General features: G+C 37.4%; 3 protein-coding genes across 3 annotated transcripts; all 3 read right to left on the bottom strand.

Annotated features, from left to right (window-relative positions):
• Positions 1-12,711: 12,711 nt before the first annotated feature.
• Positions 12,712-14,274, bottom strand: LOC114195332 (NAC domain-containing protein 2-like). Its single transcript, XM_028085755.1, has 3 exons — positions 14,033-14,274; positions 13,664-13,938; positions 12,712-13,343 (listed from the first exon to the last, which is right to left on the bottom strand). The coding sequence occupies exons 1-3, from the start codon at positions 14,196-14,198 to the stop codon at positions 12,969-12,971; spliced, it is 816 nt and encodes a 271-aa protein (XP_027941556.1). The 5' UTR covers positions 14,199-14,274; the 3' UTR covers positions 12,712-12,968.
• Positions 14,275-16,919: 2,645 nt separating this feature from the next.
• Positions 16,920-17,932, bottom strand: LOC114194877 (histone-lysine N-methyltransferase 2D-like). The gene is made up of 4 exons (XM_028085283.1): positions 17,734-17,932; positions 17,416-17,652; positions 16,981-17,341; positions 16,920-16,924 (listed from the first exon to the last, which is right to left on the bottom strand). Exons 1-4 carry the CDS (start codon positions 17,770-17,772, stop codon positions 16,920-16,922), a joined length of 642 nt encoding a protein of 213 aa, XP_027941084.1. The 5' UTR covers positions 17,773-17,932.
• A 449-nt stretch (positions 17,933-18,381) lies between these two features.
• Positions 18,382-21,561, bottom strand: LOC114194876. The gene has a single exon (XM_028085282.1). It carries the CDS (start codon positions 21,559-21,561, stop codon positions 18,382-18,384), a length of 3,180 nt encoding a protein of 1,059 aa, XP_027941083.1.
• Between the last annotated feature and the right edge of the window lie 1,113 nt (positions 21,562-22,674).

Below are 22,674 nucleotides of genomic sequence, written 5' to 3'. Positions count from 1 at the left end.
CTCCCTTTTTGCTTGTTGCTCTCGTCTGACTTTGAGCTTTTGCCTAACACTCCTATTCACCTCTTTCAAGTATACAATGTAATCCTGGAGTTCTTGAAGAGTCATGTACTTTACGTTCCAATTAGGACATTGATAATTTTTGTGTCCATATCCTTCACACTTGGTGCACCTAATAACACTTGTTTTGTCAATTGGCAATGGTCTTCTATCATGCTTGTGCTCCCTTCTAAGTTCCCCATGTTTGTTATTCAGCCTGATAATTCTGGACACAATGAAGTTGATATCCTCTATCAAGGTTGAACGTGAATGGAACATTTTAGAGTGCTCAAAATTGCTAATTCCTGTAATGAAAGAGAGGAAACAAGAACTAACACAAAACACAATAAGTGGTTAGCACAAGTAATGTGGATAAAATTATCAAATGGGTCTCACCACTCCTTACGTGTTTACACTCAATTTCACTCGTGTTTCACTCTTTAATTGTATTCACTCGCTCTCAAGTTCTTGTTCAATTCTTCAAAGAACCTCCAATCCACCCATCAACAATTCAACATCAAAGTGAAATATGTAACGGATCTATGCTCAACTCAAGAGGCCAAGGAAAGGACAACTCCAAGACAAAACCAAGGAAATTTAAAGACAAACTAAAAAGCACCAAAAGCAAGAAAGGGTTAAACTAAAGAGAGTGAATATGTGACAAAACTAAGACCCTGACAACGAGAAAAGTACTTTAAAAGACAAGAGTACTCTAAACAAAATATTTAGAATTACTATTGGAAATATGAAACAAAATACTCAAGCTAAATTATGATGAATAATTCAAACACCCATAAGCAATACTTCTAACAATTTAGCCCAAGGTACATTGTCCCACAACACAAGAATCCAAGGAAAATCAAACTCAAAAAGAAAAGTGATACACAATGGACTCAAGCAAGGCTAGAAATTCAAGAAAAGAGGCTTATACTCATAAGAATATTGACCCAGAAATAAGCACAATAAGAATCACGTATATCCATCATAACAACATCCAAAAATCAACTCAATTCATGCCCAAAACAAAGGAAATACAGCATCATGAACACCTCAAAAAGAAGCCCAAACAGTAGCAAAACATCAACTAGAAAGTGCACCCAGGTGGCCTACTATCGCATGTTAGCAGTTCTTTAACCTTTGTGTTGATTAATCTATTGTTTGTTGAATCAGTGGAACATTGGCTGTTACACATGCTAGACTTGCTACCACCGAATGGAACAATCAAATGGAACAACAAACGATGAACTCCAATTTCACACTACTCTACTACCACAACAAACTAAAAAGGTTGCCACCAACTGGACCAAATGAGAACGACAATGATCGCTGCCAATTTAATAAAGGACAGTGGTTGTTGTCCAAGTTGGTTTAAACAAATTGTGTTTTTACTGCACCAAACATTGGAGGCTGAAATAGAATGTTGCAGCTTTTAACTCTTACCAAACACACAACTATCACCATGAAATGCAACACGTAAAAACATATTTGATTGCTCCAAAAATGGGCCAGCTGCTGCCAAAATGCTTAAATCAAATATGACTGTCATCAATTGCATGAATCCAATTGGTTGTAGTGATAGTTACAGACACCGCTCAAAATATTTTTCTGCACCAATTGAACATTCCATGATGGTTCCAGCCCCAGCCTCTTCCAACTTTGATTTCACGTTGCTTGTTGGCTACACATTCACGGCTGGATTGGTTGTTTCAACAATTGGACCAAAACAGGCCTGAATGATGGCTGCACATCCACTTTGCACCGCTTTACTGCACCAAAAGGTCGATACTAATTGCTGCCATAAAATTGCCACAAAAAATACTAGAGAGACCTTGTGGTAAGGACATGTAAACAAAAATCAGCATGAGCTGCACTTTCTCCAATTGCTCCAAACAAATTCTATTCACTGCACCAAAGAATCTAGAAAGTGTTGGCACCGCTTGGACTAAAATTGGTTGCTGTCATTTGCCAGAATTCTCAAAAACCTGCTGCACCACATCTTGCCGAAATGCATGACCTATTTTCTTTGGATGGACCAGCCTCTAGACACCATTAACCACTTCGAAACTTGCTATCAAAACCTCCCCACCGCTACCTATTCCACCATAGACTACTGCACCGCTTGGAAACGAGTAAACCAAGCATCCGTGTTGCATCAGCATTGCACCATATTAGTTGCACCGATTGGATTTCAAGTTGCTGCCACTACACTAAACAAAATTAGCTTTCCGCCACTATTTCACATTTCAGCTTGTTGCACCAAATGGCCTAGGCCCACTATTGTCACTGTGTCCCAACTGGAAAGAGATTTGGTAAAATTGCAAGCCAAAATACGCTTCTGCACTAGAAATATTTATTCGCAAGCACACTTCTAAAACAAAAATTTCAGTTTGTATGCCACAATTAGACCAAATAGAAGTCCCTATGCTTCTATGATCCAGCAGAAAGTTTCATGTGTACACCACTCCAAACAGCCACCTTCAACTTGTTATAGACCAGCGTTGTGTAATTGGACCCTTTGCTGCCAAAAAGAATGGGGCTTAGCTACTGCCACATGTATGATGGGGCCAAATCAATTGAACTTTCAAACTACATAAACGAAAATCTCAAGGAGCTGCCATCGCTTGAGACAAAAGCTTGCACCTCTTGAAATTGCTGTCCAAATCTCCTACACCATAACCGCTTGAATCCACCCAATTTAAGTGTTGAAATTGTTACCCGTAGTACAATCAACGTTGGAATTGACTAATTTCCACTAAGACATTTGTATAAACGTGTGGTATGCGTCAATTACAATACAAGCTAATCATGGCCAACGTCATTGCCGCATCCAACAAAGGACTTGCCTCAACAAAGAAATGCATTCCAGCCAGTAAAATACAAAATTTGTGATAAAAAAAACAATGCACCACAATTAACTCTAAACACAAAAGGTAGATTTTGCTCGATATGCGCACAACCGTCGAGCAGTTCAAAGCACATGATTTAGGCTAAAGTAAATTTTGTTTCAATGCTGAACTGTGCAAGACTCGTATGGTACCACATGATGACCCATTCAGATTTAGTTGCAAGGGCTTCACGTTTACAATATTGTGGGAGTAAAATAAAGCCACACAATTTGCTTTAGAAGGAATAAAGCACAGACACACTTCGGAAGGAAAAACACCAAAATCTGAAACGAACCTTGAAAGAGAGAAACCAACTAAGCTCTGATTACCATATGATGAAGGATCGTCTCGGATTTAGGGGTGAAATTTGTCTAGAACAAAAATGGGTATGAACCCTAAAACGAATGGGGGAAAATGGAAGACGTCGATTTGGGGGCTTTCAGAACGGGAGGAATTCACACCACTTGGAGGATATTCCAAGATAAGTGAGGAAGATCCGCCACTTTGAATCGAAGATTCAAAGATAAGGATCAGTGGTTCTGAGGAGAACCTTGAGACTTGAGAGAAAAATCACTATTTTATAAAACTCAAATCTGAATACAAATGTGTCTCACAAGGGCTTATATACTATGGGCCGAAACACCAAAAGGCCTAACACAACTAAAGGTTCGATAATGCCCAAACAAAAACATTACAAAAAATTATAAAAGAGTTCCTATTATGCGATGTGAAGCTAATTCGAGATCTCTTTGAAGGTCTTGGGCATGATTCCATCAACTGCTCTGAAATCCCTGTGACGATCCCAAACCAAGCCTCCATCAACAGGTCTTGTGCATGTTGGTGGTGGCTTGGTGATTTGACAACCATGTCGTTGACGTACACTTCGACACACTTGCCCATCAGGTGGCTGAATACTTTGTCCATTAATCTTTGGTAGGTTGCACTTGCGTTTTTTAGGCCAAAAGACATGACCTTGTAAAAATAATTGGCGTTGCCAATGATGAAAGCAGTTTTTTTCATATCGGTTGTGGCCATTGGAATCTGGTTGTACCCGAAGTATGCGTTTATGAAGCTGAGTACTTTGTTGTCGGCTGCACCGTCAACTAGCCGGTCAATGTTGGGTAAGGGATATGCATCTCTAGGGCAAGCTTTATTAAGGTTCGTATAGTCGACGCACATTCGCCATTTCCATTTGCTTTTTTTGGCTTCTACATTTGCTGCCAACCGGCGTTCTTCTCCAAGCTTTCGCTTCTTTTGGGAGACGTATATGGCTTCTTTGTAGATGGAGAGCTTGTGGACTACGACCTGAGGGTCGACACCGGGTAAGTCTGCGGCTGACCAGGCAAAGAGGTCGATGTTGATGATAAGGGTAGGTGTCAAGATATCGTGTTGTTCTTGTTAAAGGCCGGTACCCAATTTAAGGGTGTGATCATTAGAGAGCTCCAAGCTTATAGTGTTGTCAATTGGCTTGATTTGTGTGTCGTGTCTTACTTTGGGGTCTAGGTCATCGCCAAATAAAGCTATGCTAGAGCCCGGTGGGCGTTCAATGTTGTTTATTTGTAGGATTGGTAGTTGAAGGCGCAGGCTTGCCATATAGCACTCTTGGGCGAGTTGTTGGTGGCCGTGAATGGTAAGGATGTCACCTGATGGGGAGGGAAATTTCATGGCTAAGTGGGGTGTGGAGACGACGGCGCCTAGAGTGTTGAGGGATGGTCGGCCAAGGAGTTGCTATTTTAATCTAATGAATCATCATGGTCTATCTGTTTGACTATGTTAAATAAATCAATTTATTAAATTAAAAAATGTATGTTCTAGTAGAGATTGCATGCTGATTTGTTGGTCATTATGATTCAAAGGAAAGACCTTTTATAAATTCAAATTGAACTTTATTTTTAGTGACAACCAATTCAACCCCCTTCTTGGCTAAGAAAGTCTTTTAAAGCTTATAATTGGTATCAATAGCAGGTTCTTAAAAGATATTCAAGTTTGATCCTAATTTTTTTTTTTGAAATGGATGAAATTAATTCCCTTTTGTAGAAGGTGATTCTATACATAGGCCTCTTAGTTTAGTGGTGTTAAGTATCAATTTTTGGAAATTCGCCTGAAAATTTGGATTGAATCATTTGACCAAGGTATTTGGAATGAAATAATAAAGGGACCATTCATTTCTAAGCATACTATTGATGATGAGACAGAATCTGAGAAGAAGAAAGCCCAATTTGATTATACAGCCAAGAACATCCTAACATTTGTATTGAATATGGATGGATTTTTAGAATTTCTTAATGCAATAGTGCAAAGGTTATGTAGGATGTGCTTGAAGTTACACATAAAGGAACCAATGATGTGAAGAGGGCTAGGAAGCATGCATTGATACAAGAGTATGAGTTGTTCATGCTGGTATCGCGCAGCGGAATGCCTAGACAGTGGTCAAAAACCAAGAGGGGGTGAATTGGATTTTTATAAAACTTAACAAATTTAAAAAAAAATTCAAAATTTTAATGATTAACTTAAAGTCATAGTTACTTTAAATGCAAGTGAAGATAAATAAAGAGTTTAGGGAAGAAGATAAATGTAACATCCCGACCGGATATTACGAATTTTAAATAATAATCGAGAAATAATACATCAATGTCCTATATTAAAACATCATTTCCCAAAAACGCGGGAAATTTAAGACTTTATTACATTATAAAATAATTCCAAACTTCAAATTATAAAAATCAATTATAAAACCAATCCATATTCATAAACCAGAATTACAAGTTTGTAAAAATTCATAATAAAACAAACTCTATAAAATTATCCCAAGCTAGCCCATGCTCCGTCTCTAAGCCTCACCAGATCCACCTGCAACATCATCTACTCATGTATACCGCGTATACGATCATCGTCACACACAAGTAGATAGGGTGAGCTAACAAAATATACATATTTATAATACAAATAAATATATTACAACACAATCATACTAAAGAAATTCCTTCCTTTGATTCCATACTACATGGCCACAACCATGTTACTCGTGTTCTACATCTTCCAGTGATTACCTCAAGATGTCTTGCTGCCATACCTATCGGTCACAAACGATAGAGCACGTGCGAGAAACTATTGCTACGGATCATACACCGTAACGCCAGGTGGAGTTCCCAAATACAAACAGAGTTCGCAACGTCCCAAGACTACCAAACTCGTTAGCTAATTATCGAGGAGGACAATCTATCTGGACCTATCCGTACTGGCCACAACCAGCACACTCACACCAGCAACACTCGCCAACCCGAGCTCAACTCAAAGGTTCCTCGTGTTCATCCATCATCCCAAGCTCAACTCGAGGGATGCCATTCTGAGTTCAACTCAAGGAATGTCACGTGCTTAACCCCTATCCCAAGCTCAACTCAAGGGATACGTTCTAAGCCACAACTCAAGGAACAACAGCAAGCCGACCTTTAAGATATCAAAGAAGCCTTATAGACCACGCACACCACGGTAATTGCAATGCCCATTTACTGCAGTACCATCGCCTGACGCAAACCACGAGGCGCCAGGCGCATCAGACTTCTAGGCCGCCTGGCGGGGACTCGTACCGTCAGGCGTCAATCGCCTCTGCGCACACAATCCTTGCTTCTATCGCCTGGCAGAACTAACTCTACCACCAGGCACCACGATCTCTAGTCTCCCCTGCTCCTGATGCTACCGCCAAGCGATATACCAATAGTTGCACAATACTGGTTTTCTATTCACCTGAGTCAAATTGCACTTTTAAATTGGAGATTAAACCCACAGTGAACTTCTCTAAGTGTACTACACCAATTCTAAAGTTTATCTCATCACCACAGTACCTATGCCACTTTAGGATCATAAATTCAAGACTTACAAATTCTTAGCCTTACTTAAGTTTAGTGCATCCAAGCTCATATTCTGCTATTATTGCTCTTATAGACTTATACCATATCAATTGTCCCACATGGTACCTGTACTCTAAAAATCCTTAGCAGTTATAACCATTATAAGTTATTTGTATTTACTCCATACTTCTAGTTTAGACACTTCTTTTTATATCCCCTCCTTAATCACAAACTACTTGCCTATCAAATCTTCTAGTGGTTTGATCAATCTGAAATCCAATGCCAAAACATCCACTTTTATTCAACATTCATGAATTCACACACTTGCCCTCATGTCATACACCACTTCTCCACTTAACGTCATAAATACCTAACTCCTTTCTACCTTTACATACATCACAATTAACCTCAATGACCCCTTTCAGACCCCAAATTGCACCCCACAGCCACGCAGAATCCTCTTCTTTGCGATGGCGCCTGGCAGCAAGCCCTTTGCTGCCAGGCGGTGCATACAATCTGGAAATTCCCAGATTTTTCCCAGCACCCATGAACCCAACCTTTCACAATTCTTCCCTCCTTACAATTTCTATCAATTCCCACACGAGTTCACTCACATTCAAAATAATCCATTACCTACACACAGTGATCAACAATTTACAATGATATTACATCATTCATTATTCTCATGGTATCACTATTTCCAAATTTTCAAACCCTAAAACGATAATGGTGCCGTAATCATCCAATCTCCCTTCATTACATCATAATTTCACAATAATTCACCCCAATTTACTTATTTCAAAAGTTAAACACTCATTCCACCGGTTAGAAATCACCCAGAACCTCTAAAACACCAAATTCGGCTAAAACTGGCTCGCGTCACTTGGCGGTAATTCGTCACCACCAGGCAGTTCAACCAAAAAACCCAGAATTTGGGTTGCAGCCATGTGTCGCTTGGCGGCCAAGGACGTGCCACCAAGCGGTTCAATTTCAGGAACCTAGAAATAAGCACAAAAAGATGAGCCGCTTGGCGGTGGTTCATCACCCGCCAAGCGATTTCTGGAAAATTCCAAAAATACCAAAACACACGAATTTGGCAGAGTCTATCCATTCAAGTTATCATACATTTCATGCAATTATCAATACGAACAAAGTAACGGCGTCCAGCTCCCCTAACCTAGTTTCCTTAGCTTAAATTGGAGTTGTTATGAATCACCAATGATCGTCCTTTGACCTTATCCCCAAAATAGCTTCTTCCTTCCTTCAATCCTCACTACCACTCTCTAATTTCGTTCTCTCTTCTGCAAGCACAATGGCAACCCACCAAACACTCTCCCTCTCTCTTATTTGGTCACTAATTGTTGTCTTAATTGGCAATAATGATAAAAAACGAAAATTGGTTTAATGTGCCTGCTAATTGTCATTCAAGATCACTTATGAGTGCTTTTCCAGCCTCCCTTGGCTGCCCACTCAGGTAGGGTTTTCTCTACCCTTTCATATTCAAGCCAAAACTAAGTCTAGCAAAAATAAAGTTCAATTTGGGTTCTCCAAGGTTTGAACCCACAACCATGCCAATGCCAAATCAATGCTCAACCGTTCAACCAATTCATATTTCATGCCGACTACTTAATTCAATGATTATATTGTCCCTCAACATGACCAACATATATTTAAAAATAGGTTAAATTACTCTTTTGATCCCTCTATTTGATATGAAATTTCAGTTTGGTCCTCAAGTTTTTCGTTGTCTCGATTTGGTCCTCATTTTCTTAAAAATGACTCAATTTGGTCCTCATTTTCTTAAAAATGACTCAATTTGGTTCTCACCGTTAACTTTGACCAGACGGTGTTAAAGTCAACGCCATGTCTAAATTTCTGGTTTTTTTGAATTCTTTTAATATGTTTTTTAATATATTTTTTAAATTTTTTATTTTTGACACGTGTCACTTCACAGTTGTGCCACGTATCAAAGTGACTCAATTTGGTCCCTATATTTGACACGTGGCACAACCATGAAGTGACACATGTCAAAAATAAAAAAAATATTAAAAATATTAAAAAATTCAAAAAAAACCAAAAATTTACACGTGGCGTTGACATATAAATAACACAATTGGCATACATAAGAACTTGAGCTAGTACTTTTCCATGTCACATTAATCAATATTTAATGTCATAAAGGCTCTCACCACCCGCATTTTTTAATTAATTATTTATTTAATTAATTAATTTTCACGGGTCTTACAATAAACATTGATATTTATACTGGTTCGGATCAAAAGACCCTAGATCCAGTTGTTAATCTCTTAAATAAAGATATTAGCTCAATCACTATAATAATAAGAGTACAAACAAATTATAAAAGAGTAAAGGTTTAAAAAACACTTCTCACGAATCACACAAGAGATGAAGACACCTTCCTTGAAATCCACAAGGGATGAAAACACCTTCCTTGAATCACACAAGGAATGAACAAAAACTCCTCGTGAGTCAGAGGATGACCAACTTTCCTAGTGACAACACAACACTCACTCTTAGAATTCACTTAGAAAAAGTTATCGCTCACTCACACTAGGATTTTCAAATCTATTTTTAAGAATCTCACAGAGCACCATTTTGCAGTCACATCACAAGAACTCTTAATATTAAAAAGGTGCTTTTGAAGTTGGAAACTGAGTTCTATTTAAAGAACTTTTTGCAATCTATTAGAAATGAAGAGTTGAGCTGAAACTGCCAAGGATAATGGATTACCACTTAAGATAATCGATTATTCTAGTGGTTTTCAAAAACAAATTTTTGCAATGGTAATCCATTACCCAAAATGGAAATCGATTATCTCATGTATATTTTTGAACAAATAATTTTATAACTACCAGTGGTAATCGATTATTTCGAGTCATTTTTGAAGAGCCAAGTTATAACTGCTAGTGATAATTGATTACCAATCGTGGTAATCGATTATCTTAAGTGGATTTTCAAAAAATAAAAGTTTTGACTTGGTAATCGGTTATCATAAGTTGGTAATCGATTAACAAACTGATCTCTGTGAAAATTTAGTTTTTCTCAGAGGAGTTGCGAACTGGCTATTGTTCTAACAATCTTACAACTATAGAGAAAGTTTAAGCCTATTACAATTAGAACTTTAAATATAAAATGTACTAGTCTTCAATGTATCTCTTGAATCCAAGTATTCTCTTTAAGCATTCAACATTTTTCTATATATCATCATCAAGTCTTTATAAGCCATCATCATCATCATGAAAACTCCTTATTGAAGGAAGATGTTCATCTTCTTCCTTTTGTCAAAAGTTCAAAATGCAACAAGGTGAATCCATAGCTAAAGTTCAGAAAAAGGTTCACACAAATTGTTAACCATCTTATAGGATTGGGACTGAAATTTGATAAAAAGGAGTTAAACATCAAGGTCTTGAAGTCTCTTGACAAAATGGCAACCTAATGTCACGACCATCTGAGAATCAAGAGACTTGTCAACAATGGCTTATCTTGTTTGGAAAGCTTAGAGAGCGTGAGAGATGAGCAGGCTAAATGAACAAGAGAGTATTAAGAAAAAGGTGAATAACATAGCCTTGAAGTCTAGCATCAAGAAAGATGAGGAAAATGATGAGGATGTGGCTGAATCCAGTGAGAATGAGAATATAAATATACTTGTCAAGAAGTTTGGAAAGTATCTCAAGAGAAGAGGTAACAAAGGTAAGAAAAGGAGGTACAATTATAAACATAATGATTCAAATAGTACTCTAAATTTCATTTGTTATAGTTGTGGTAAGCAAAGACATATAAATATTGAATGTCCAAACATTAATCAAACCAAAGAGAAAGGTTTTGACAAGAAAAAGGAAAGCAAGCCCAAGGAAAGACGTGCTTACATTGTTTGGGAAGAAAATAATGATTTAAGAAGTACCTCATCACAAGAAGGAAATGAAGAAGCAAACTTGTGTCTCATGGCTAGATATGGGTCATCATCATCAAGCCAAGCAAGTTCTCTGTCATCAAAAGACAAGCATGATTATTACTAACTACTACATGACTTCAAAGAATTGCATGATGAAGCTAACATAATTGTTGTCATAGACAATCGGCTAAAAGGTTTAAACAATCGGATAGAAAACAAAGTTAATCATCTAGAAACATAATTAACTGATTTAACAATTGATCTTGAAAACCTAGATATGATTACAATAATTCAACCTATTGTAATGAAAATCAATTGATTTTAAAACCTTGTGAAAAACAAATTTAGAAGTTATTCTTGGCTCTCAAAAATGTGCTTTGGAAAGGCTGGAATTTTTTACAATTCCTTTAGTGAAAAGAAAGTCGAGAAGTTTGCTAATTTCTTTTCCATTAGCAAATCAAGTGAAATATCTTAAACTGTTTATAATTATTGTATGAGAAAATGTCATGTTTCTAAGAACTACAAAGCAAAAAAATATGAGATACCTAAAGGATATTTGAAATGGATCCTAAAAGGACTAAGATAGGATTAACCATGTTGGACCTAACCTATCAAGGGTACCATGTAATGTAAATTTGTTTTTTATATCATAAAAAGTGACAAGAAAGATTTGTGGTACCTAGATAGTGGGTGTTCAAGGCATATGATAGGTGATCAAACAAAATTTGCAAAGTTGAACTTGAAGGTTGGAGGATTTGTGACTTATGGAGATGACAACAAAGGGAAAATACTTCAAACTGGAATCATAAGCAATGAATCCTCATTCAATATAAAAAATGTGCTCCTAGTTGAAAGATTAATGCATAATTTGATAAGTATAAGCCAACTTTGTGATAAAGGATACAAAGTAGTGTTTGAACCTTGTCATTGTCTTATCTTTGATGCATGTGATAACATTGTGTTAATTCTAAGTGTGTGAAACATGCCAAAAGGGGAAACAAACCAAGGTCTCTTTCAAATATAAAAATTGTGTTTCAACTAAAAAGACCTTTAGAATTGTTTCACATTGACCTATTTGGACCTTCACGAACCATAAGTCTTGGTGGGAACCTCTATACATTAGTCAAAATAGATGATTTCTCTAGGTTCCAAATGATACTTATCATGCTTTTTAAAGACTTCTCAAGGTCTTATAAATTTAAAATATTTTTAAAATTGTTTCTATTTAAATTGATCATAGAGAGAAATTTCAGAAAAGTTTGAAAACTTTTGTAAAATAGATGGTATAAACATGATGTAGGTTCATTTTTAACTTTTATAAAATATGATGTTCGAGTTCTTCAAAATATCTAGAAAAGATTCTCACTGAATATTAAGATAACAAACTATCTAGATATAACAGTTCACTATTAAAGGTTCTTAGAGAAGTAGAGTGATAATTTACGTCACGAAACAAAAATAAATTTGGTATTCACCGTAGGTACAAACTCCAACCCATTTAGCAGCCAAGTCGACCCATTGTGAAAGAGAGGATGGGGTTGGTCTGCTTTTTAGAACTATATACGATACAAAAATCTAACAGAATAGTATGAATAATCCACATAGTCCTCGATAAGGTGCAAGAGGAAGGAAAAAAAATGAGAAACCAAAAATTGAAAAGAAAGAAAATTATCTTTTCATCTAAAAAAAATACCAAGTACATACTAGAATGCTTTTATTTTCGATGATGTGTAAAATATAATCAAATGTTTGTATATACAAGTTTTTTCTCTTGTTTTGAAAATAAAATAAACTCAAGCGAATTTTAAAATATTCTCAAAATACATTTTAAAAAACTAATGAAGTTCAATAAGTTTAACAATTTGTTTACAAAAATAAGTTCTTCACGAGCTTTCTTCAATAGAGAAAAAACAATTCTTCCCCAGCCAAAAATAGTCTCATATAATACAAATCATTGTAAGAATTTTGGCGTATTAAATCAATAGATTATTAACACATCATTAACTAAGTATCATTAAATAACCCCGCATTAACACTATAAGACTATTGATGTTTTAATATTTCATTAATTTAATACACTCATAATTCATCATCTTCAATTGTTCATGTAAGAATCACTTTTTTGTTTCTGCTTTTGATAATATCACCTGCGCGCACCAGCACGGGCACACTCATGGACCTTCCATCACTCAGTCTCCTGCTCCCCGTGCGATGCAGCCACCGCAAAAATCGATGCATGCGTTCATACGCACGCGAACGGCGTCGTTCTGGCGCCTAATTATCCTTTCAAAATGGTTTCGAGAGGTACATGAAGATATCCTGCAGCGGCGACATCTGATTCGCGCTATGGAACTGCGACGCCAGAGTGGCATCCACGTAATTGTACTCAAACTCAATGTTGCTCCTCTTCGGCTCGCTCTGCACCTCGCTCGCCGGCCCCGGCGAGACCACCTGCTCGGAGCCGCTCGAGTCCGTCGTCAGCAGCCGAGGCACCGAATCCGACGCCTCGAAGTTCACACAGTCCACCACCGTCGCCTCCGCGTACGGCGGCGCAATCGCCGGCTTCTCCTCCGCCAATTCGGAACACTCAATTTTGACCGGTGGTTGCTTCTCAACTGGGCCTTTCTTGTTGTATATGCGACACAGCACCCAGTCATCCAGCTGCAAAATCACAATCAGGTGCACACATTTTCATCAATTTATTTATTAATTTTCAATATCCCGAACTTTATCGAGATAAGAACGAATCATTTCCGTAATTAGAAACTAATAATTGGTCCGCCACATTTTATTTTATTTTTCTAGTGATTCGTCTTTATCAAGTTATCGTAATCCGAGACTTCTTGATATTGGAAGCAATGAACCAGTACCATTTATTAAAGGTAAAACAGTAGTTTCGTACGTTATGTTTTTTCTGGGAAAGGTCTATTATACCCTCTGTAATTAAGAGAGAAAAAGATATATTATATATATATACCCACCCTCAAGCTGTTTTTTCTGCGAACGGAACGGTCCACCTCGGCGAGGCGATACTCGTGCATGATCCAGTTTGTCTTCTCTCCCTTGGGCGCTTTTCCAGAATAAAACACCAACGCTTTTTTTATCCCAACCGGTTTCGGTTTACCAATCGGTTTATCTGCTCCGGTTGCTTTCCAGTACCCGGTTCCCGCGGAGCGGTTTGGGCGCGAACCGTTGGGGTACTTCCGGTCCCTCGGCGAGAAGAAATACCACTCTTTCTCTCCGTACAACGCCATTCCTGTACATAAGAAAAAAATATTTAAGCATTTCAGAAATAAAATAATAAAACAAGAAAATATTTAAATAAAGGGTAATTTGAATTTGGAAATTACCTGGGAGGTCCCAAGGGTCGTATTTGTAGAGGTCGATTTCGGCGATTATGGGAACGGCGATTTGTTGGTTGATGCATTTGCGGCAGAGGTAATGAAGGACGAGTTCTTCGTCTGTGGGGTGGAATCTGAATCCTGGGGGAAAGTGAAGTTGCGGTGCGGCGGCCATTATTGTTGGTGAGAGAGAATAATGGGAAAATTATGCGGTGGCGGCGTTTGAAAGTTGGAGCATGAGGGAGAGAGGGGGATTTATAGGGTGAGGAGAAAGGGTAGGGTTTGGGATTGGGATGGTGAGGAGGAAGGACACGTGTCGAATTTGGAAGTGTGGTGCGTGCGTGTCAAGAAGTCACAGGAAGAGGTTTAGTCACTGCTTACGACATTGGTTTGGAGTGGGGCGTCGTGTCTGTTGTCGGTTCGGACCTACCCCTTTGTTTTTCATAGGGATTCGCATCTATGTTTTTTCTTTATCATAAATAATATAATTCATAATGCTCAAACTCAAGAAATGAGTACCCTACCCATCACACAAATACTGATTTAAATGTGTAGAAGATGTACATATTTTTAAGAAAGTTGATAGATAAATATTGTTCTTTTGTTGGTGGGAATTTTCTCAATGGAGAAGAAACATTTGCTTTCATAAGAGATATATATATTATTAGTAAGGGTTTTCGATTCGAAAACCTAGATTTATCAAACAAAATGGAATTTTGAGCAGACATGATTTTTTTTGTCACTGATAGCGCCGCTTTGAATGAATATCATACTAGCATCCAAATAACAAAGGAAAGAGACAATCATGAAAATGTGAATTCAAATTTCATCTAGCTAACCCAAAAAAGCCTTTTAACGTCCGATATTTTCGACCTTTGACGTCTGTCCAAAAACCGACGTCGTATCGGGTGACGTCAAAATAACGTCGGAAAAACAGCAGACGTCACTTGACGTCGGTCCTTTAGGAGTCCGACGTTATCCAACGTCGGGGCCAGTGATAGCAGACGTCAATTTTCGCGCCAGAAAGAGGGAAAAACCTGAGCAGTTTGACGTCTGTTAGGGACTGTCAGACGTTAAATAACGTCGGACTGTACCAGGGCCGACGTTATTTAACGTCTGGCAGTCCCTGACAGACGTCAAACTGCTCCATTTTTTTTTTAAAAATTTGACTGTTTTTACAATATCCACACACCTGAAAATCAGAAAATTCCCAGAACAATTTCATAATACTTTCAGCACAATTTTAGAGTTACAGTTATATATAATAGAACTAAAGTTTCAACATATATTCTAAACTAATATAAATAACAACAAACTAAAAGTTTCAACATGAAATTCTTGTACAATAAAGTTTTTAAGATGAGTTCTAATTCATGTGGTATCAACCCCATCTCTCCAATAGATATGCTGCCCATTCCTGTCTTAGTGTGTGGATAATGTCATCTGGCAGAGGTGATGGATTCTTGAATCGCTGAAAAAGTAATACAATTTCATTATATATGAATATCTTTCTTTAAAGTTTGATATGATTTATAATATGTGAAAGATATATATAATTACCTCTATCCATTCATCTTTAACTGCAGCTCGAATGATTGTTCTTATCCAAGACATGACATAATATCCACATTCCCATGAATCTTCTTGCTTGTTACACTGAACATTACAAATAAAATAAACACATCAAAGTCATAAGTTGACATACAGAAATTAATAACTTTAAAATGAATGAGTTCTAACCTTTGGATATATGACTTTAAGTTGTTGGCCTCTAGGTTTACCCACAATTCTAATGAAATTTTGGAAACATAAAACATATATAAGTTTTTATAACTAAGTAGATACATAGGTTAGGATTGAAAAAAAAAATAATACTTACTCTTGTAACATGTTTTTAAAAGCTGGTGGAATCTTCCTATGGCATGAACAAAACCATACAACTAGGCATTGTCTTGGAATGATGAGACAAAGTTGCCAATGATACCTACCATCAATGACAAGTACTTAGCCAAAATAATTAATAATACTTCACAAAATATTATTAGCAAAAACACTTACGAATCAATGTATGGTGCAAAGTAGATCTCTCTATTTGACTCAACCATCCATGTTTGCAAATAAAGTTTGATGTGGTCAGGTGAGTTTCCCGAAGGTTGAATTGTTTGAGGTTCAATGAATCCATAGACGGAAGATCGACCTTGGTCCACAATGACTTTGTCCATGTACCTACAAGAAGACAATTAGGTATAATATTAAAAGGTACCAATTCCTTGCTTTAAATATGAAATACAATGAAAAAAAATCTTACATGCACCATAGTTGTATGACTGAAATATTTAACATCTTGTCTCCTGTAATGATCTCTAGTGCATCATTCAGGGTTATGTACAATGGGACATGACAATGGAGGCCAAATACTCTTAACTCCCACTCTAGCTCTACCGGTCCTCTTTTCAACTTGTGTAATTTCAGAAGCAGCTTTCCTAGAGGATCATCTTCTGCTTCTGCCATTTCATCATCTTCACGTATAACACGTGGACGTCGGACCGGCTGTTTTTCAGGACGAGTGGACTGAAATAAAGATTTAGAAAGGTTTGACGTTAAAAGTTTTATAAATTGTAAGATTGAACTACTAAAAACATGATGTCATAATACCTTTGGTGGGCTAAAGTATGGCATGATCAGTGCTTTAGGCCAAGCCATAAATGTGCCTAAAGCTTCCCCAACAAATTGGATTTCTGAAGTTGGCACAGGCACTTGAGCATGGGGATCTCGAACTTCATCAATCATCACACGCGCATACTGGGGCAATAGAGGAACACCATGGATAGTCTCCCCACCCTGAAGTTGTCGTCCTATGGCCACTACGCGCGGGGGGTCTTCATCAACCAATAGCTCATACTGAATTGTGTAGTCAGTATGATCTACACCAGAGCATGAGCCTTTTGTACTCACACGTTGTCCTGTTGGAGCTTGAGTGGGTAATTCCATGTTCTGTTGCTGCATGGATTGAAGCTTTTCTTCAAGTGTTCTTTGTATTTGTTGCTGCTGTTGAAGTTGTTCCATAAAACGTTGCTCCATAATTCCCATGCGTTGGTTGAATCTTTCCTCCATTTGTTGCTCCATCTTCCTCAAGGCCTCTTGACTCAACGATTCATTACTTCTTTGTGGAGGACCAAAGTAATCTCGAAGACCAATGGAACCTCCAACACCACGCACACGTCCTGGGTGCTCTGGCCTTCCAATTGCCGTTGTGAGTATATCGTCCCGACCATGGCCAACAAACGAACCCTGAGTCTCTTGCTCAATTAATTCATCCTACACCACAAAAGAAAGTTTAATCAAAAGGAGAAACATATGAACTATGATAGTCAAATAAGGTTTGTACTTACTATTTTTTGAGATATGATTTGAGCTGATTGTGATGTCATTTGCCCATCGGACTTAGTCCGAGCAGCCTTCCACATCTCGTACCTAGGAATTGCATCCACTAGGTCAGGGGACTCAAGTCCCAGAGACTGTGCACGCGACTTTTTCAATTTTTTCTCCAATAATGCATAACCACCTCGAGAGAGTACATGTGGTGTATCATTAAGCCTTTGTCTTTGTTGGGCTGCTGTCCTTTTTTCCTGTCACACATAACATTATTTAATAGTTTGAATACAGAAATGTATGACTAGTGTCACTATAAACAAATTTAACAAACAAACCTGCCAGTCTCCAGACTCTCTACATGCACGAAATTGCATCCACTCCTCCTCCGAGATTTTGTACTTCTCACAAGGAGTGTCATGTTGTCTATCTCCAAACACATATAAACGTGTGAGCCTTGCCTTGAAGTCCCTCCATCTGGTGGCTATGTGAGATAAGACTTTCTTTCTAATTCGCTCAGTGTTCGGAGTAATCTCAAATTTGTGATGTTTAAAACATAAAATATGTTATGTTAACAGTAACATAAAAAAATACTATAGTTGGTTTAAGTAAACATACCACAAGATCCTGCCATAGGAGGTTCTTCTCGACCTCCGCGACGTCATCCCAACATGCAATTGCAATAGAAACTTTCGTTTTGGCCAACATTCCTATGTAGCTACGGTACTTTTTTTCCCAAGGGCCACTGGGTTCACCCGATCGAGGATCAATGTGGACCGGCATCCTCTCTCGTCGGTTTGTGACATCCGGCAACCGAGTCACAGATCTACCAGGTCCCTCCTGATCTGATCCGGAGCTTGTCATACCTGAAACATATCATTAGGAAATGTTAACAATGAAAATATACTCAATTAACCTCTATTATATTAAAACAGGAAGAAAAATAAAAAAAAGTAAATGTGACAATATTATTAAATAAACACCTATCAAGAAATTGTGTTCTCCCATATGCCTTCATTGTGATCACTTCGAATAGCATGGATGTCATCAGTTACATCATCAACTTTGTCTTGAATGGTTCTTGATGAGAAAGACGTTGTCTCAAGTATGTCTAGACAATCTTCATCATCATTTACGTGCATGTTTCTTCCTTCCAATACAACTGACAATTTCTGATTGGCTGGATCAATGACATAAAAAATTTGTCTTGCTTGACTAGCCATAATAAATGGTTCATTTGTATCACTCATCTTGTTAAGATCCACCAAAGTAAAGCCAAAGTCATCTGTGCTAACACCCGAATTACTATCAACCCATTTACACTTGAAAACTGGCACTCTAAAAGTCACATAATCAACTTCCCATATTTCGTGTATTATTCCAAAGTAACTCATGGATGCTCTAACTGGATTCTTGTCCTTAGAACTGGCAAAATGTACAGATTCAGCTTGAAGTGTAACCCCACTATTTTGAACTCTACTTTTGTCATCTTCCATCTTTGAATAAAAACAATGATTGTTTATGTAGTACCTGCCATATGTAATGACATCATTGTTCGGTCCACGAGCTAGCCTCAATAGAGTTTCAGAAACATTTGGAGTCGCGTAAACCTTTTTCTTAAACCATGATAAGAATGTTTTGTTATGTTCATTAAGTGCCCTTTTTTCACTCATTCGTGGATGTGCTGATTTCGTTTCATCAATGTGTTGCGTTATGTAAGGAATGACCTCTACAGTGTTGTTTAAGATGTACAAATGGGCTTGATCAACTAATTTTCTACTAACACTTTGAATCTTCACTCCACGCACACCCTTACCTTCACATTTACCTTCATGTCTAGTCTTAGGAACTCCAATTGGTTCACAACTTGGCATATAACTTGAGCAGAATTCAATGGCTTCTTCTGCAATGTACCGCTCTATAATAGAAGCTTCTGGTCGATACTGATTCTTGACATATCCCTTTAAGATCTTCATGTATCTTTCCACTGGGTACATCCATCTCAAGAAAACTGGCCCACATAATCGAATTTCCCTCACAAGATGAACTATCAAATGAACCATGATATCGAAAAATGAAGGTGGAAAATACATTTCCAATTGACACAATAGTCTAATGGCCTCATTTTCCAAATCGTCTAACACTCGAGGGTCAATAACTTTCTTGCATATGGCATTGAAGAACATACACAAACGTGTTAGAATACCTCTGACAGAAGTAGGTAAGATGGCTCGAAAAGCTACTGGTAAAAGTTGTTGCATCAACACATGACAATCGTGAGACTTTAAACCGACTAACTTTAAATCTTGCATAGAAACAAGGCTACTAATATTTGAAGAGTAACCTTGGGGAACCTTCACACTTCTTAAACACTCACAAAAAATTTGCTTCTCTTTTCTAGAAAGAGTGTGACAAGCTGGAGGCAGGTAGGTTCGTCTTCCAATTGATTGTGCATGTAACTCAGAACGGATGCCCATTTCAGCCAAATCTTGTCGTGCTTTAACTCCATCTTTAGTCTTTCCTTTTACATTTAGTAAAGTCCCGATGACGCTATCACATACATTTTTTTCAACGTGCATCACATCTATACAATGTCGTACATCAAGTTTACACCAATATGGAAGATTAAAGAAGATTGATCGTTTCTTCCAAATGCTTTTTTCCGTGGTCTTTTTCTTTGGATGTTTCCCAAACACAATGTCAATGTTTTCCACTTGGTTGTATATTTCTTCACCATTGCGGGGTCTCGCTACAACTTCATCCTCAGGACTTCCATTAAATTCTTTTTTCATTCTACGATAAGGATGATTTCGAGGAAGAAACTTTCGATGTCTTGTATACACAGTTTTCTGATCGTGCTTCAATTGAATATAACTCGTGTTTTTTTCACAAATGGGACATGCAAAATGACCTTTAACACTGTAACCGCTCAAGTTTCCATATGCTGGAAAATCATTTATGGTGCAAAACAACATTGCACGCAAACAAAACAATTCTTCAGAATATGAATCATACACATCGACACCTTCTTCCCATAATAGTTTCAAATCATCGATCAACGGCTTTAGGTACACATCAATGTCATTTCCAGGTTGTCTAGGACCCGATATCATCATAGACAACATCATATATTTCCTCTTCATGCACAACAAAGGAGATAAATTGTAAATCATCAGCAAAATTGGCCATGAACTATGTTTGCTACTTAAGTTCCCATAAGGATTCATACCATCTGTAGCAAGTCCAAGTCTTAAGTTTCTTGGCTCAGCACCAAATTCTGGAAATGTTTCATCAATCTTCTTCCATTGTGGAGAATCAGCTGGGTGTCGAAGAAGATTATCACACTTTCTTCCATCAACGTGCCATTTCAGGTTTTTTGCATCTTCTTTAATGGAAAATAGTCGTTTGAATCTAGGAATTATAGGAAGGTACCACATCACCTTAGCAGGTGGACCATCTTTGTCTTCATCGCCACTATTTCCATCAATTTTCTTTTTAAACCGCGATAAACCACATGTTGGACACGCCTTCAGTGAAGCAAACTCGTCTCTGTATAAAACACAACCATTTGGACATGCATGTATCTTTTGATATTCCAAACCCATTGGACATAAAACTTTCTTCGCTTCGTAATTACGGATAGGTAACGTGTTATTTTCTGGAAGCATCTCCTTTAACAACTCCAACAATTCTGTGAAACTTGTATCCGTCCATCCATGCCTTGCTTTTAAACTGAATAATTTCAAAGTTGCTGACAGTCGCGTAAAGTTAGTGCATCCTGGGTACAATTGTTCCTCTGAATCGGACTTAAGAGAATCATATAAATGAACTTTTCCAAAATTCTCCTCCCCAACATCACGTACCATATCTTCTAAATGATCATTCATCCAGTCGTCTACATAATCTGTTCCTCGTGACGTTGTAGGCTTGTCTAATACTTCTCCATGCCAAGTCCAAAGTGTATAACTTCTCATTATACCAAAGATGAATAGATGATCACGCATTGTTCCTAAGTCATGACGTATTTGATTAAGACAACGAACACAAGGACAAAAATATGTCCCGTTACTTGAGATTGCGTGTTCTTGAACATATTGCAAAAACTCAGAAACCCCCTTCTCATACTTTTCACTTATGCGACGCTCATTCATCCAGCTTCGATCCATACTATATGTTCGTAAAAAACTCAATCAATCTCAAACTTTTAAGTCTCACAAGGTGAGGCCCTACCCATTCGAAAAAATTATTTTTCATAATTTTCTAACACATACAAATAAGTCAAATATCATAAAAGTGAAAAGTACACGAAATGAAAGTGATTAATCATGATCACAATCAAGTATGCATCCAGAGAACAACACAAATTAGCCTCAACCGAAATTTTGTGAAATTTATGCATAAACCTCAATGTATGCATTATAACAAATTATGAAAAATAATTCTTCCAAACTGTCCAATCAGACAATTCAAGATTTAATACAAACGATTAAAAATTTAATCATTTGTACTAAATCTTAAACGGGAACTAAGGTTCACTTAGTATTTGATTAAAATTATAATAAATCTTCATATATAAAACAACAATGCAACCATAGTATTAAAAAATCAAATAAAATTGAAAATATTTTAAATAAAAGAAATCTAACAATAAACATAAATTTCTTTCAAAATTATGTAAATATTAATACAAAAATTCAAAATAAAAAGTAGACCCAAAAAAATAACTAAAAATTATTAAAAATATTAAACTACAACGGTAAAAAAAAAAAATTCAATTTTATACATACAATATGAACACACTTACAAAATGCAAAAAGAAGGATAAGTAAAGCTAACCTCTTCTTGCAAAACCAAAATCGAAGTTGGAGGAGAGTGGTCTTAGGGGCCGAACGTGCTAATGGTTGGCCAAATATGGGAAAGAGAAACACTACCAAATGGGAACGAAAACGATAAATATTGGGCTCAAAACTCAAAACCAATCCACAAAGCAAAATCCAACAACTTTCAGTAGTGAAAAATGATAAACTGTACCTGCAATGGCGTCGTCGCCGGCACGGAGGGGAGAATGTGCGAGGCCAATATTCTGTTTCACACACCACGGAGACGAAGAATAACACTGCAAAATGGGGACGAAAACGAAAAATATTCGGTTCAAAACTCCTAAATCAATCCACAAATCAAAACCCAACAATTTTCAGCGGTGGAAAACGAAGAAACTGACCTGCAATGGTGGCTCTCGTTGTCGCCGGCACGGAGGAGAAGAACGCGCAACGTAACAG

The sequence above is a fragment of the Vigna unguiculata genome, chromosome 8, assembly GCF_004118075.2.
Source record: "Vigna unguiculata cultivar IT97K-499-35 chromosome 8, ASM411807v1, whole genome shotgun sequence".
NCBI lineage: Eukaryota > Viridiplantae > Streptophyta > Magnoliopsida > Fabales > Fabaceae > Vigna > Vigna unguiculata.
The sequence above is the reverse complement of the archived record's forward strand: the minus strand, read 5'-3'. Positions and strand labels throughout refer to the sequence as shown.

Coding starts and splice junctions, on each gene's coding strand:
- LOC114194877 (XM_028085283.1), bottom strand. CDS start 17,772: ATGCAATTTCGTGCATGTAGAGAGTCTGGAGACTGGCAG. Junction 17,653..17,733: donor GAGAGTCTGGAGACTGGCAG/GTTTGTTTGTTA, acceptor TATGTGTGACAG/GAAAAAAGGACAGCAGCCCA. Junction 17,342..17,415: donor AAATCATATCTCAAAAAATA/GTAAGTACAAAC, acceptor TTTGTGGTGTAG/GATGAATTAATTGAGCAAGA.
- LOC114195332 (XM_028085755.1), bottom strand. CDS start 14,198: ATGGCCGCCGCACCGCAACTTCACTTTCCCCCAGGATTCAGATTCCAC. Junction 13,939..14,032: donor CGACCCTTGGGACCTCCCAG/GTAATTTCCAAA, acceptor TCTTATGTACAG/GAATGGCGTTGTACGGAGAG. Junction 13,344..13,663: donor GCAGAAAAAACAGCTTGAGG/GTGGGTATATAT, acceptor GTGATTTTGCAG/CTGGATGACTGGGTGCTGTG.
- LOC114194876 (XM_028085282.1), bottom strand. CDS start 21,561: ATGGATCGAAGCTGGATGAATGAGCGTCGCATAAGTGAAAAGTATGAG.